General features: G+C 40.8%; 1 protein-coding gene across 1 annotated transcript in view; it reads left to right on the forward strand.

Moving 5' to 3' along the window:
• Ap1g1 (adaptor related protein complex 1 subunit gamma 1) overlaps positions 1 to 11,677 on the forward strand; it is an 87,517-nt gene extending 75,840 nt beyond the window's left edge. The window contains exons 17-23 of the mRNA XM_051168737.1: positions 390 to 494; positions 1,590 to 1,731; positions 1,927 to 2,053; positions 4,092 to 4,199; positions 4,313 to 4,473; positions 8,021 to 8,119; positions 9,754 to 11,677. Of these exons, the coding sequence (XP_051024694.1) occupies positions 390 to 494; positions 1,590 to 1,731; positions 1,927 to 2,053; positions 4,092 to 4,199; positions 4,313 to 4,473; positions 8,021 to 8,119; positions 9,754 to 9,855 (844 nt within the window). The 3' untranslated portion in view covers positions 9,856 to 11,677. The remainder of the gene's footprint in view (positions 1 to 389; positions 495 to 1,589; positions 1,732 to 1,926; positions 2,054 to 4,091; positions 4,200 to 4,312; positions 4,474 to 8,020; positions 8,120 to 9,753) is intronic.
• The last annotated feature ends 5,006 nt before the right edge of the window (positions 11,678 to 16,683 follow it).

Here is a 16,683-nt window from a genome sequence, read left to right on the forward strand (position 1 = left end):
GTATAAATTTCTTTTGTGTCAAAGTGATGGGTACTTTTGTTTGCAAGTCCCCCTCCCACTCAGTGATTGGCATTGAGTTTAGGGCTCCACATGTGTTATATAAGTGCTATACCACTAAGCTGTGTTCCCAGACCTCTATCAAGTTTAAGGACGTGAAATAAATACTTAGACAGAAATCTATCATTACAACTAGAATAATGGTGAATGAATAGAGATAAGGGGATGATCTTTTGTTCTTAAACACTATGTGAATTAAAGAAACAGAGATAATTCAAAATTTTTAACCAGAAAACTGTTGTTGTTTTTTTTTTTTTTTTAACATTTTTCACTGTTTCATTATAAAATTTGTGTTTTGAATGCTTGATTTTATTTATCATTTTGTCCTACAGCCGAATTAAGAAAGTGGTTTCCATCTATGGAAGCAGCATCGATGTAGAGCTCCAGCAGAGGGCAGTAGAATACAATGCACTTTTTAAGAAATATGACCACATGAGGTGAGCAAAAGAAACCAAGCAGTGCGTGTACCCCTAGCATCCTGAGTAACTTGTCCTTGACTTGACGTCCATGAAGGAGACTCTTGCTTGCACAGCATTCATTGAGTTTATAACCCTCTTTAGTTCTCATTGCTTGGCTGCTTCTGTTTGTTCATTTTCTCTTTTGTCTAACCTCCAAAGAAATAAATACATTGAGCCAGGGGACACACCTTCAATCCCAGCACTTGGGAGGCAGAGGCAGGTGGATCTGAATTCAGGGCCCAGCTGGTCTTCAGAATGAGTTCCAGGCCAGCCAAAATTACATGGTAAACCCTGTCTCAAAAGAAATAAAAATTAAAATAAAAATTACTGTATTTTGCGTGCGCCACCACGCCCGGCAAAATTACTGGTTTGTTTTTTTTTTTTTAATTTATTTATTCACTACATATACAGTGCTCTGCCTGCATATATCCCTGCACACCAGAAGAGGGCACCAGATCTCTTTGTAAATGGTTGTGAGCCACCATGTGGTTGCTGGGAATTGAACTCAGGACTCTGGAAGAACAGACAGTGCTCTTAACCACTGAACCATCTCTCCAGCCCAATTATTGTGGTTTTTATTCTACCTCTCTCCCCAACTCCCATATGTAAAGTTTGCATCATTTTCCATTTTATTTGGCTAAAAGGCTGTATGTATGTGTGTGTGTGTGTGTGTGTGTGTGTGTGTGTGTGTGTGTAAAAAGAGAAATAATCTATTCAAATCCCATTCTAACATTTTGGTGCTTTAATTTTTTCATAATATCTAATGTCAGAATTCAAGTCTGCTAAGCCTGTTGATTCTAGTCTCAGCTGCTGAGACTGTGTTTGGAGTATGATTGAGTATGTTTGGAGATTTAGATGGACATTTTTGTCTTTCAAAGTTTCTTGCCTGTCTGTATCCAGGTTGGAATTTGGGCCATGTATGTATTCTTGTAATCTATCTTTATTTTAGTGTGCATGTTTGGTGGGGAGGGGAGATGTCCCTTTTAGGTTTCAACATTAATCCTTAATAGTGATTGTTTTGTGTAGGGAGTCTAGGTTAACTGCCTAGAATGTAACCACTTCAGATTCTTCTAGGTCTGCCCTACTTGAAAGAATGCCTGTCATGGAAAAAGTGACCACAAATGGCCCTTCTGAGATTGTGCAGACAAATGGAGAGACAGAACCAGCTCCACTAGAAACTAAACCACCACCCTCTGGGCCACAACCCACCAGCCAGGTAGTCTTCACTTGCTTGTCTGGGCTTCTGGTGATACTTAGTTTCTGTAGCTTATTTCTTAGCTGATATCCTTTCATTTTTTTTTTTTTTAATTGCTTGATACTTGCCTTCCTTAATGTTAAGTATTGAAAAAAGTTTGTACTAAATACACTTAGACAAATCACTTGTGAATGAAGGTGATGTTTCCTTATTTAGGCCAATGACTTATTGGATTTGTTGGGAGGAAATGATATAACACCTGTTATTCCAACTGCACCTACGAGCAAACCGGCATCAGCTGGTGGAGAACTTCTTGACTTGCTGGGAGACATCACCCTAACAGGTAAGACCAGACTGAAGCTCTACACTGTTTGGAGAGTGGCAGACATCTTGGGAGTGTGATACTAGATGCACTTTCCAGAGGAGGTCAGCTAAAAGGGTCTCTGAGAAGCAAGGCTGGATTCTGCAACATTTAGGGTGTAAGCTGCCGTGTTAATGCTCTGAAGACTACTGGAGGGATTTCTTAAAAGCAAAGTAAATTTTGGAAGAATGGATTGTTCATAGTATTTTAAGATAGGAAGCTCTTCTGTTTCTAGACTTGAAAAGAATGTATTTCCAGCCACTTCTGTTTTTAGTTGGTGCCTCAAAACAACATTCTTCAGATGTCTTTCTGTTCATGGTTAGTTTTCAAAGCTGTGGATATTCATGTGATGTGTTAACTTACTACCTACCATTCTTCCTCCCTTGTTTAATTTAACCAATGTAGGGAGAAAGGCACCCACTATTAGCATGATCTTTCTTGTCCTTATTCACAGGCCATTTGCAAGTAGTATGTCCAAGAGTGTCACTGATTGAAATTTTATCCTGATTGTGTAAAGTGTTACTGAAAAGTTGGTGTCTTTAAATGTACAAAGGAGCTGGCAGTCTATATGCCCCAGTAGAAAACAGCCAGAGGTCCAGAGTATGGAGCAGTTCTGCTTCCTGTTGCCCTCTAAAGCTCTTCCTCAACACAGCAGGCTCCCAGAGCTCTCCTGTAGGTCTTGTTTGTTTGTTTGTGAGACAGGGTTTCACTGTGGAGCCCTGACTGGCCTGGAACTTAGTTTCTAGACCTGACTGGCCTCAAACTCACAAAGATCTGCTTGCTTTTGCCTCCCATGTGCTGGGATTAAAGGGGTGCACCAGCATGCATTGCCCACAATTTATATCTTAACAGAGTTTAAAAATGCAGCTTGTTTACAAATAGTCAGTTTCAGGGCTGGCTAGAATTCATGATGCTCTGGGTTTATCTCTAGCACTGCAAAAATGAGGTGTGGAAGTGCAGAGAGGAGAATCAGAAGTCCAGGGTTATTCTTGGTTACATAGTGTGTTTGAAACCAGTCTTAGGGAGGGGGGAGAGAGAGAGAGAGGCAGAGACTGACTCTCAGACCCTCAGATGTCAAAACTATACTAGGTAACTGAAAAACAACATTAGTTCAAGGTCTTCACACTTTTAACTTAATTAAAATGTTTTTACTTTTCTTTCTTTTTGGATATTTTGGAGACATCTTGCTATGTAGCCCAAGCTAAGTTTGATCTAGACTCTTCTTGATTCGCCTTTCTGAGTGATAGGATTACAGTCCTGTGCTACTGTGCCTGGCATGACTATATTCTTCAATGTTTGTCCAATATTTTAACACAAAATAAAAGCTAATACTTATCTGAGTGTTGTACATGTTTATAATGCCAGTATTCAGATCTTGAGTTCATGACCAGCCTGAGACACATGGTGAGACTTTGTCTTTACAAAACAAAACCAACCAACCAAGCAAGCAGTTCTATCCTTATATGGTGAAATTGACCCACCTTTAAAATTCCCTTTTCAGAAAAAAAGAAAAACAAAGGATACCATGTTGCTCAGGTTCTTTTTTTGGGGGGGGGGGTTTCGAGACAGGGTTTCTCTGTGTAGCCTTGGCCATTCTGGACTCACTTTGTAGACCAGGCTGGCCTTGAACTCACAGCGATCCGCCTGCCTCTGCCTCCCGAGTGCTAGGATTAAAGGCGTGCGCCACCATGCCCGGCTCAGGTTCTTTTTTTAAGTTGGTTGTTCATATGTCTTACCACTTTTTATTCAGGACATCATTTTCATTGAGACATTTGTAACTTTGACTGCTTACCCATTTGTTGTTATATAGTAGACATTTTCCCTTGCATATGACTTTTTTTTCCTTACTGGTTTGTTTTGATAAACAGAAATTAAAGTACTTGAATATTTGTTTTTTCCTGTTTGGTCTGTGTTTTTTGTATATGTTTGGGAATCCTTTTTTTTTTTTTTTTTTTTTTAACTGAGTTTGTATTAACTGCAGATTTTCCCTGAGATTGATATTCTGTTGAATTTGTGATAGGTGCTCCAGCTGCTGCTCCTACCCCTGCCTCAGTGCCACAGATATCCCAGCCCTCTTTCTTGTTGGATGGGCTTTCGTCACAGCCTCTCTTCAATGACATTGCTCCAGGTACAGCGATCATTCTCACTTGAGCCCTAAGTAGTGGCTATTGAGCAAAGGGAGGACTAGTTATTCTGTAAGTAGCTGAGTCTAATGTGACTGGCCTTTCTGTATTTCCCAAGGCATCCCTTCCATCACAGCATACAGTAAGAATGGCTTGAAGATAGAATTCACCTTTGAACGGTCAAACACCAACCCCAGTGTAACAGTGATAACGATACAGGCATCTAACAGCACAGAGCTAGACATGACGGACTTTGTTTTCCAGGCTGCAGTACCAAAGGTATCACAGTGTCTTCTCTGCCATTTTCTTTTGATTAAAAATTAGCTAGCTTTGTTTCGTGCATTTGGTGAAAAATATATTTAATGTTTAGAGTTTAAGATTTCAGATTTAGTGTAAGTCTTTAGTGTTAGAAAATCATTATAGCTCATAGAAGCATGCCATTTTAGTTAATACTTTTTATTTTGTTATACTCTTTTAATTTTTTTTATGTATTTGGGTAGGTCTCTGTAAATGTATGGTGTGTGTGTGTGTGTGTGTGTGTGTGTCTCTACACACGCCTGAAGTGAGTGCTGGGAATTCAGCCTCGGTCCTCTGGAAGAGCAGTAATTGCTTTTAACTGTTGAGCCATCTTTACAGGCCCAGTAACAGATAATTCTTTTGGCTAGGATAATAAAAGGAATTTATCTGGATATAGTGGCACATGCTTGTAATCTCAGCCCTTGGGACAAACAGGCAGGAGGAAGGATTGCCATAAATTCAATGCTAGCCTTATCTAAGTACTGAATTTTAGACTAGCCAGTACTACATAAATAATAAGACCTTACTTCTTTTATATATATATACACCAAAAAACTAGGATTAGTGAGAACTGAATTTTACCAGGTGGTAAGCTAATGCTTGAGCATTGACATAGGTTTAGTAATATAGTACTAAGCCCACAGAATTTAACATAGAATGAATGTTAATTAGAATAAAGGACTATTTGGTAATTAGCCACTAGATTAGAATTTTTAAAAATTTAAAAACTATATATAGATATTTTAAACTTTGAAAGTTACATTTATTTGTTTGTCTGTACATATGCATTTATGTATGTGGGTGGGTACACATGTGTCATAATGTGTGTAGAGGATGGAGGACTACTTTCAGGAGGCCATTCTCTTTCTACTGTATGGGTTCTGGGACTGAACTCTGGTTGTCAAGGTTGGTGGCAAGCCATCCCTCCAGCCAGAAAATTTCATGTCTTGATTCCTGAGTGGGGGATGCATCTCTCCCTCATTAACCTCCAGTTTACTGTTGATACAATGACTGTTCTGTGAATTAAGATGTTTTGAAATAACAAATCTTAATTTAAGGAATATTTACACTTGTTTTTAAATACTGAAAAACTTCGAATGAGATTTAGAATGAGCAGTGTCCAAAGTTTTTTTTTTTTTTTTGAAAGAGGGTGATTCAGCTGGGCGGTGGTAACACAGGCCTTTAATCCCAGCACTTGGGAGGCAGAGGCAGGAGGATCTCTGTGAGCTCGAGACCAGCCTGGTCTACAGAGAGAGTTTCAGAGCTGTTACACAGAGAAACCCTGTCTCATAAAAGAAAGAAAGAAAGAAAGAAAGAGGGTGATTCAAGCTGTAGACAGCACATAAGTGAATGGGCATCGATCTGTTTAAAACAATTATTAGGCTGTCATTGTCTTCCCCCCGCCCCCCAAGACAGGGTTTCCCTGTGTAGCCTTGGCTGTCCTAGACTCATTATGTAGTCCAGGCTGGCCTCGAACTCACAGCTATCCATCCGCCTGCCTCTGCTTCCTGAGTGCTGGGATTAGGCATGCGGCTTTCATTTGCCAATTTTTGCATGGCACTGGGAAGAGGTAATCAAACTTGGGGCCTTACACATACTAAGCAAGTGCGCCAGCGCTGAACTAAATCCTCAGCCTTAGGGCTCAAGCTCAGATTGCACTTCAGTTTCAGAGACTTGAAAAATGAAAACTCCATGGTTTTAGACTGCTTTACACTAAGCTAATCTTTAATAACTTAACTAAAGCTAATCTTACACCAGTTTGATCTTTTTGTGACATGTGAGCATGGCATTCATACAACATGCATTTGGAAGCTGACAATGCTTTATTGTCATTAATGCGAATTCTTTTAACTTTACTCATAATTTTTACACCCAGTATCTATAGTTTGTGTTTTTGAAGTCATGTCACATAGTCATGTCACTAATAAATCCTAGAGCTATCTGTTTTTCTTTCTTAGTGCTAGTTGTGTTACATGAAGCGGGCCGTTCTCTGTTTCTGTTTCTTCGTTTGCAAGAAGAGTGGTGATGATGGTAGTTCCTTGCTAGTGTCATGTTGTGAATGAATGCATTTCTCACGGTTGACCTAACTGGGAGTACTTCTCTTGTGTTCAGTGCTCAGGAAATGTCAGCCCTTACAATTTAGGGTTTTATAGTAATTACATTCCTCTGGCCTCGCAGCATTCCCTTGTGGCCTTGTTTAAGTATTATGCTGGGCGCTGCGTTTTGTTGATGTGTGGTGAGCTTAAAAAGCCACATTTCATAGCCTGCACTATGTAGTCTTTATCTTTTATGTCTCTGAAACAAGTTCAGTCTGAGCTTGACCCCATAAGGTAACTCAGTGGTAGAGCACTTGCCTAGTACACACAAGGCCCAAGTTTGATCACCTCCTCTCCATGCCATAGAAGAACAAACTTGATATCTTGTCAAAGTTAATGGGCAGTTTTTTGTCTGTTAGTGCTATATAAAATAACTATTTGGGTCATAGTTGATAGTATTTTAATTGAAATGAGATATATTAGTAATTGCACTTTTGGCTCATATAATTCATCTTGGCAGTAGAATTATAAATGAGACCTAAGATAAGCCTATGCTTTGAGTTTGGCTTTTTCCTTTTCTAATAGTTGAGCTTATAAAAAGTCTCAGTCTCACAGGAAAGGCTTTTTACAGTATGCTTTACCTAGGTTGCTTAAAGAGCACTTTCTTTGCGGTGGGGCTTTGAGACAGGGTTTCTCCGTGTGTGTAGCCTTGCCTGTCCTGGGCTTGTTTTGTAGTCCAGGCTGCCCTCAAACTCACAGAGATCCACCTGCCTCTGCCTCTGCCTCTGCCTCTGAGATTAAAGGTGTGTGTCACCACACCTGGCTCACTTAAAGCACTTTCTCATTTCATCTCTGTAAACAGATAAAAATTTATCCACACTCAATAAATTACGTTATCTGGCTTATTTTGGTCTTCTGCTGTTTGGGCTAGTTCTGCATGTTCTTTTTCTTTAGGGTCTCGTCTCGTCCCTGGTGGCACATATTCCACTCATATGCTAGCTTTTTCAAGCCTTCCCTTCACTTTCCTTGTTGGGACAGGCAGGGGCTTTAGAAAACAAAAGTCCAAGTCCCTGAGGCCTAGTCATCAAGTGACACAGAAACATGAAGGCCTGTAGTTGGTGACAGTATGCTGGTTTATTATCCTCAGAAAGCTTTTTCTTTCAGCTCCTTTTTGGCTTTGTTTGAGGCCACAGGCATCCGGGCTTTACTTGCATAGTTGATCAGTTACTACTAAGCAGAATTTTCAGAACAAGAATTGGTTAACTTTTGAAAGGTGATCGTCTAGAACTCCCTTCAGCTAGAAACGGGAGAGTGGCACCACCTGAGTTTTCAGAACCAGACCCTGACCAACTCCGTGAGAGGCTCTCTGCCTTTGTGCTGTGGTGGGTGCCTGGGAAGCCAGCCTTTGAGAAGCCCTGGCTTGGCTCTTACTTGCTGACACCCTGACCTGCCACTGTTGCTTTCTCTCAAGACTGCCCTTTGTTCCCCTGTAGACATTCCAGCTGCAGCTTCTGTCTCCTAGCAGCAGCGTTGTCCCAGCATTTAATACAGGGACCATCACTCAAGTCATCAAAGTTCTGAACCCACAGAAGGTGAGTAGCACATCTGAAGCACATCTGCCTAAGGTTCTAAAATAAACCTTTGCTTTTGTCTTTCTCCATTTTGCTTGCTTGCTTGCTTGTTTCTGACTCAGAGAAGAGATGTAGGAAATGCCTGGCCTAACTTCCTTGTTCTTTTGTAGAGATAAACGAAGCCCAGGGACATCAAATTATTATTGACATTAAAATGCAACTAAAAATTCTTTATTGTGAGGATTAAAGGTATAATTTTGAGGATTTAACAAAAGTTTAAATCAGAGGTAAAATCATTTGTTGACTCAAACCCATTTTTACTGTTGTAATTACTAAGTATGGTTATGAAAACTGGAAGCATTTTTAATGAAGCAGTTAAATAAAAGATAGCATTAGAAATCAATTTAGCGGGGCCCGGAGAGATGGTTCAGAGGTTAAGAGCACTGGCTGCTCTTTCAGAGGTCCTGAGTTCAATTCCCAGCACCCACATGGAAGCTGACAACCATCTGCAATATGATCTAATGCCCTCTTCTGGCCTGCAGGTGTATGTGCAGATAGCATATTCATACATTAAATAAATAAATCTTTTTTTTTTTTTTTTTAAAGTCAATTTAGCAGCTGGGTGTCATGGCACATGCCTTTTATCCCAGCATTTTGGAGACGGAGGCAGGCAATCTCTGTAAGTTCCAGGCCAGCCTGGTCTACAGAGTCCAGGATAGCCAGGGCTGTTACACAGAGAAACCTTGTCTTAAAAAACAAAAGAAATCAATTTAGCAATAGTTTGTTTTTTTTTTTTTTCACTATATATTCTCAAAGAAATAAACTGGTTTTACTTATGTATGAGTTTTTTAAAAGATTTCTTTCTTTTCTTTTCTTTTCTTTTTTTTTTTTTTTTTTTTTTTTTTTTTTTTTTCTCTTTGAAGCTCTCTGCTTGTTTCCTTCAGCTGTGTTACTTTGCCTTTCTCAGTTCTTTTCTGAATTTTGGTCATGTCAGTAGTACAAACAAGCACATGTTATTTTTATCACCTGATACATGGAACAAAATTTGTCTTAACATATTAATATTTGAATTTGCCACATAAAATAAGATACATTTAAATCTACTCCTGTTACTTGTGCACCCAATGTTTTCCTTTATGTTTTGGAAATAGAAATATTGATGTTTCTCAGTCTTTGTAAACCAAGCAGCAGGTGACCCAGATGTAGAGTATGTTGCGGTGTGCTCCTTCATTTTATAGAGACTTGAATAAAGAGTTAAAACTTTTTACTCCCCTCCCCGGCACCTCATCCCCAACACTGGGGCCTACCTGGTACTCCAGACATGCATGGTCTTGATGCCGGCTCCTAGGCTCCAGTCTGCAGTCATGGGTATTTTGGCATTGTTTGTCTGTGTGCCACCTGAGACAGCTTTACTTTGATGTACCTCATTTACCTGTAGGATTAAATATATCTGTGAAGCCAGGCATGGTGGCATGTGCCTGTAGTCCTCAATACCTGGGACATTGAAAGCAGAGGATCCCTTGAGCCCATGGGTTTGGAGCTAGCCTTGGTCAATGTAGTGGAACCCTGTTTCCAAGTAATAGTTTATTAATAGACTGGAGAGATAAGGAGATTTTATTTCAATGAATTAATTCATGGTTCTTTTTCCCTTTTAGCAACAGCTGCGAATGCGGATCAAGCTCACATATAATCACAAGGGCTCAGCAATGCAAGATCTAGCAGAAGTGAACAATTTCCCCCCTCAGTCCTGGCAATGAGGGTGCAGCCCATTCTCATTCTTATCCAACTCAATCAAAGGAATTCTGGGAAGGAGGTTGTGATTGCTGGCAAGTCCCCCCAACTGTACCATGGGCACGAGGAGCTGAGAGAACTGTTGAGGAAGGTTTTCCTCAAGTTACTGCTGACCTTGAAGCATCGGTAAAGACTCATGTCCTCTCCTTCACTGTTGAGGCTGGCTGCTTCTGGAGGCTACTTTGCACTCTTCCTCCTCTCCTTCCTTTTCCGCACTTCATCCCTCCCACAATTGCAGCCAGAATCAACATTCTCTGGGCCACTGAGGCAATCAGCAGCTGGTCTGGAGGAGAGGACTAGAATTCATGGCAAGAAAACACTCACTCTGTCTCTGCAGCAAAGAGTGGCCCCTTCTTTCTACTGTTGTGTCTCTGTGGACTGGGCAAGGTGGGGTGTTTATTCCTCACTAGCTGGTTACCATCGTAAGGCGCTTTGTACATCAGGCATTTGGAATGGATTGTAACAATGGACATAAGGGAGCCCTGCCCTTTTCTGCTGGTTCTCCCAATGTTTGAAAGAGGCATTAGGCTCCTGGCAGCCTTTTCTGTGCATTGCTGTATACACACAGACACACATGTATGTATGTTTGTTATATAAAAAAACAAAACAAAAAAAAAAACAAAACTGGTTAGACCTTGAGAGGTTGTTTGTAAACACTGGACAGATGCAGTTCAAAGAGCTTTTGTTGAAATTTGGCATGAAGGATATGGTGCTCTATTTGTAATAGAAACTCCAAGGCTCTTCCAGCTCCCCTTTCTCTCCATTCTTTAGCTGTAGTCATGAGTTCTCTCTCCATGATTTTCAAAATCAATTCCCCCTTAAAGTGCAAAGTGGACACTTTCTAAAAAGATACGTGAATAGTTAATAATGACCCTTTCCCAACACAGTGATTCTCCCAAGCCCGTCACTTGCTGTGGTAAATGGGTCAAAAAAAAAAGGAGTTCAGTCCTAAGGAGCAGATGCTGTCACAAAACCCCATGGCCCATAGGAAGAGCAGTACCAGACTCAATCTGGAGCATATTGGACTCGGCTTATCCATTGCTCCAAACCTCCCCTTTAATTTCCTGAGCCTGGCTTGGACCTTGGCATTCCGTTTGAATTCCTTCTTCTAACTGGAACATTTGTGTTGTATCTGTAACACTGGCACTGAAATAAAGACCACACGGTTAAAGAAATTTTTCCTACATTGTGCTTTATGGTGTTGAAATGAAGCCTTGTAGCTTCCTTGCCCCTATATGAGAGCAAGTCTTATGGCCACCATAGGGTAGGAGTATCCTGTCCTGAGGATGAGAAATTGGTCTCTTGAAAGAAACCAATCTCATGAACACCTGCATTAAAGATTTGAGCTTTTTAAACAGTAAGAGTGCCGAGTGTTTTTTAGAAAAGACCCTGATGTTACCAAACTTGTATGTTGCTTTGCTGGAGTGAGGTGAAGGTGATGGTCTGTGGTACTCGTTGAATGTACTATGTACGTTCAGGTATTCAGGCACCATGTCTAGTTTACTGCAGGAGAAAGAAAAAGTGCCCCCCCCTTGCTTGTAAAGCCTTTACAATTGTTACTGTATTGTGCAGTAAAATGACACTTTGGCTTCAGTTTTAAACCTTGATACAAATCTCCTTTTCTCCATTTCACCAAGCCTTTACTTAAAATCTTCAGTGTCTTGTCAAAGCTAGCTCTGTATCAGATGCTAGACTATTCCCAACATTGACAAACTGGAGTTGAGCTAAAGGCTCCAAAAGGGAAAGTTTCTGGTCTTAATAGTCTTTTAAGAGCAAGGCTGACTGAAACTCAACCGGTTAAGTGGACAGCTGAGTTACAAACAGGACATTTCTCCTGTGTTCAGCAAAGCAAGTGTGGACGTGTGCGCACTTTCGACAGCTGCTCTGCCTGTGCAGCAAAGCCCTTACGGCTTCCCGCAGATGAATTTCATTGGATGGCTATTTAATGCTGTGAAATGGTAGGGTTAATGCTGAATTGCTGGGTTTCTTGAATAGAATTTGTCCTAACATTCCTCTTTGTGTGGAGGCTTTATTTTCTCCCTTAAAGTTGTCGCTAACCAGCTCAGGTTTTTGGTTGCTTTTTGTTGTTGTTGTTGTTGTTGTTGTTGTTGTTGTTGTTGTTGAACTGAGTTGAATCTAAAGAAATTTGCTCAAGACCAAGTGCTAGCCAGTGGAGCTGGAAAAATCTCCTCTGCTGACAAAGCATCTGCCTGGGTGATTTTTGAGGTAGAGTTTATGATCATCCATGACTCTATTGAGAAGGAATAAAAATATCATGGCCTTAACACAAGGGTGCTGTGTAGCTATGAATTCATTTGGGAGAGGACCTGAACACCACACTGACAGACTCGCAGCCAATAACTGCCTAGGATACTGATGGTTGGGAAGACTGTTTCGAGTGATGGATCTTTGAGAGCTTCAGCGTGCCTTCTTAGCTTCCAGGGTCAGCATTAGGTACCTTCTCACTTGGCCTTGTAGCGTAAAGGAGCAATCTCTTTGTTTTATGAATGCTTGCACATGTCAGTCATTCCTTTCCCACGTGTAACCCTTCAAGAGGAGACAGATTTGGATGGATTTGACAACCTCAACCATTGTGAAGAAAGTGATTTCTGTGACTTTTGAATAAGCCCAGGGTGATAAGCAGTGAGCCCCACTCATTGACAATTTCACATGCACTTACCTCATTGTCATTGCCTTCTTTGAGGAGTAGTTCTTACGTCAACCTTTCCCACCCCAGAGTCATCCTAAGGGAGAATTCCTCTAAGTAATCTCTGAAAACTGTAGACGCTTCTCCCACAATGCTTTGGTGCTGTTACCTTGATGGTTTAGGGAGTCATGGAAGTTTTCTGCTGTGTATATATCATCTGTTAACTTGGAGGTCTTTTTTCATTTAAAGAAACATTCCTCAGTGTATTCCTTGCTTGGTTACAGGTGTGCTTCTTAACCTTTGTTTGTCTCCCTCCTGTATGAAAATAGATTTTTAAAACTGTCAGCACTGATAGTTTGAAATTTTCCATCTCCTATATACTATAACATAATAACATGCTTTCCACTCCTACGCTCTTTTAGTTAAAGTTGGAAGTTAGGGAACACTGCTTTTGTAGTGCCACTTCATTGGCTTCTACATTGGAATGTGTTCGGGCCATGAGAACGAGGGGAAGGAGTTTGAATGTGTCTTTTTTCCCCCTAGTGAATGTATTTTAGCTACAGTGTCCTAAACTGAGAGAGAACAACTAATGCATAGTCGTGAACTTTGTGGCTGGGAGGGCTGTGTACACAGTGTATTTGTCTGAGTGTGGGGGAGATCACTGAAGAGAAAATTGCACAGGAAGTCCTGAAGTTTAAAATACTTGTGACCAGCTTAGGCTGTGGGGGGAGGGAGGGCTGTCTGTGGGGATAAAATGAAAACCTTTTTCAAGCAATAGCAGTGAGTGGGTCCCATGGACATGGTCCCATTCCCAGAATCTGGAACTCTTGAGCAGAAGAAAATGCTGAAGTGGCCTGAGCAGTCGCTTCTTGATTCTGGCTTCAAGATGGAGCATTGGAGACTTCCCGCCCCTAAGAACCTGCATTTGCGCTTTGTGTGTTTTGTTTTTATTTTTATTTTGGGGACCTCATGGGAAAGGGCTTCTGATCTCTTTCCTTTGTGAACTCCCACTGTGTTCCTGTAAAGTCCTTTTTCTTTCACTATGTTGTAAGTTACATTTTCATTAAGGCCCATCACATCTTCTTTACTGTAAAATTATTAAACGGCTGTTTCCAAGCGGGACAGCTGACGAAGTTCTAATTATTGCAGACATATTTTTGAGATGTAAAAAAAAATTTAAAATGAAATGATAAGTCTTGAAGGCGAGTGAGGAATAAAATGGATGTAAACACTTACATGGGATGCATTCGAATTCTGCTGTGTGTATTGTCTTTTGGTTGAAACAAATTATGAACAGTGACTAATAATAAAAAGTCAATACTCAATGATTTAAAATTTGCTGCCTTGCTTCTTACATGTGAATTAGAAGCCTTGGATAAGTTCTTACTCCAAAGCTTTGAGCTAGACCAAACCTTTGATTGTTATTTCGTTCAGAAATCTCACCAAGAGGAGAAACATTTAGAAACCTTGTAGATGGGGCTGGAGAGATAGATGGCTCTGTGGTTAAGAGTGCGGCCTGCTCTTCCAGAGGTCCTGAGTTCAATTCCCAGCAACCACATGGTGGCTCACACCATCTATAATGTGATCTGGTGCCCTCTTCTGTAGATATAAAGTACTCATATACAATTAATAAATAATTTTTTTAAAACCTTGTAGATGTTATAGATAGCAAAAAGCCTAAAGACTAAGTGGACATTTAACAGTCATGCAATTACTGTCAAGTTTGTTTTCTCCACACAGGTGACTTCTCAAAGCTAGGAAGGACACTCATGTTTAAGTTAGGTTTTGTGTTTTGTTTGTTTGCTTGGTTGGTTTTGGTAAATTGCTTTGGTGACATGATAGAGAAAGGCCTAATTACCCAAATGTAATATATTTCATGGCTTATGGGAATTCGGGTCCTCATGCTTGCATGACAAGGTATCGTCCCAAACTTCATCTACCTTTTTTTTTTCTGAAGGTTGAAAAGTTTTTGGTTTTCTGTGAAGCGATCCCTAACACTACCTTTTAATTGAGAAAGGAGCAGATAAGACAGTTTCTAGATGACGAGGGGGAGGGTGTGGCAGATTATCTTCTTTATGCAGCAGTGCCCTTTGGCACTGGTTGATAACATTTCTATAAACTTGTCTTCTACATGGCGTAGTTAAATTCAGCTGTTGTAAATTTAAGTATAATTAGGTAAAGGAATAAAAGCTACAGTTTAGCCAGTAAGCAGACAGTAGACATTTACTTAACAGTGCAATGAATTGCGCACAGTTTGCCAATCCAGAAGGACAAAATTAATTTTATAATCACGAGTGGATTTTTATTCTGTGATCTCCCCCAGTTCAGCTTTCTCCATGTGTGAAAAATAAAAATATTCAATGGGCTGGAGGTGCAGCTCAGTGGTTGAGTGCTTGTTTAGCATGTTGAAGCCCTGGGCTCACTTTAGAAGAAGAGAAAAAATTTTTTTACTTCAATCTTTGAAGCTAGGTAAACACTGTTGGGAACCAGAATACAGACCGCCTAAACCGGCTTATCCTCTGGTAGCATAGCAATGGGTTTGGGCCTACAGATGACTTTGGAAAGTTTCTGGCTCCACAGTGTGCTGAAGAGGCTGAGTGTGTGTGTAGAGCCTCAGTAGAAGGGAAGTGGAGAGGAGGGACCCGAATGATTCCCTGCCTGTGATGCTTATTGAAGAGCCTGCAGCGAGGGCACATGGCTTCTTGTATACATGTGTACACGCACACACACACACACACACACACACACACACACACACACACACACACACACACACACACACTCATCACTCATACCTAAGTCCCAGAGGAATTTATTTTTAGGGTTAGTCTCAGCTGTTCACTGTTTCCAGAAGTTATGGTTACATAACACTTGGCACGCATACTGCATCTTGTTGCCTTGAACTGGGGCTGAGCACCAATTGTGACCTTTGTAACAGCATGCTATGATAACAGCAGTACATAATTTGAAAAGGAAACATCAGCTGATTATTGATGAGATGGATCTGAAGTAATGGAGACCTTTAAAGGTAGCTGCATATAAAAACATTCCCAGAGGCATTTGGGGGTTGGGGCAGGGGGGGTGGGGGACAGTTTTGGGACGGTATTTCTTTTAGTCTTTGCCGTACTAGACTCACCTTGTAGACCAGGCTGGCCTCGAACTCACAGAGCTCCATCCCCATGCTGGGATTAGAGGCGTGCACCACTGCTCTGGGCTTAGGGTATTTCTGGTTTTTTTTGTTTGTTTGTTTTATGTTTTTTGAGACAGGGTTTCTCTGTATAACCTTGGCTGTCCTGGACTTTCTAGACCAGGCTGGCCTTGAACTCACAGTGATCTACCTGCCTCTGCCTCCCGAGTGCTGGGATTATGGGGTATTTCTTTTATAAGAGATATTGACAGTTTGAAGTAGTAAATACTTAGGTGTTTTTGTTGTTGTTGTTTTGTTTGTTTGTTTGAGACACAGTTTCTCTGTGTAGCCTTGACTGTCCTAGACTTTGTAGACCAGGCTGCCCTCGAACTCACATAGATCTGCCTGCCTCTGTCTCCCAAGTTCTGGGATTAAAGCCGTGTGCCCCAGCTGAAGTAGTAAATACTTATAGCTTTCAGCATATGGCTTTATTTTGAGTTGATGGTGTAGGCTACTGTTCAGATAACCATGGGTGTGTTATCTGTTCCCTAGTATAAACTCATTGCTGGACAAGGGTCAGGATCAAATGTGATGGAAGGTCACAGGAGATCTGTAGTACCTCAAGAAACAGTCTTTTGGAAACATCCCCAACTACTTTTTCCCTGCCCTTGGCCATCTCCTTCTGTCTGTATATGGTGTCTGTCCCATATGTACCAATGTATTTGCTGAGAAATACCCCATGAATGGGAATCTAAATCAGGTAAGTGTCTTGAAACAATTTCAAAGTAGAAGAAAAACCCTAGGAAGGAGCTTATCTTCCACTTTATGTTAGACCTCGCAGAGAGAGCCCATGCTTACTGTACCAAGAGGAAACCAAGAACTGAAGACTGGGACTATAAAAGATGATGACAGAGAATACCTTTTATAAAATAAACAATTGTATGAGGTAGAACCTTTGAAGCAAAATTTTCTCGTGACACACAGATTGACTCCAAGTTTAAAAAACATCTTAAGACAAGT

This window comes from Acomys russatus, chromosome 26 (assembly GCF_903995435.1).
Source record: "Acomys russatus chromosome 26, mAcoRus1.1, whole genome shotgun sequence".
NCBI lineage: Eukaryota > Metazoa > Chordata > Mammalia > Rodentia > Muridae > Acomys > Acomys russatus.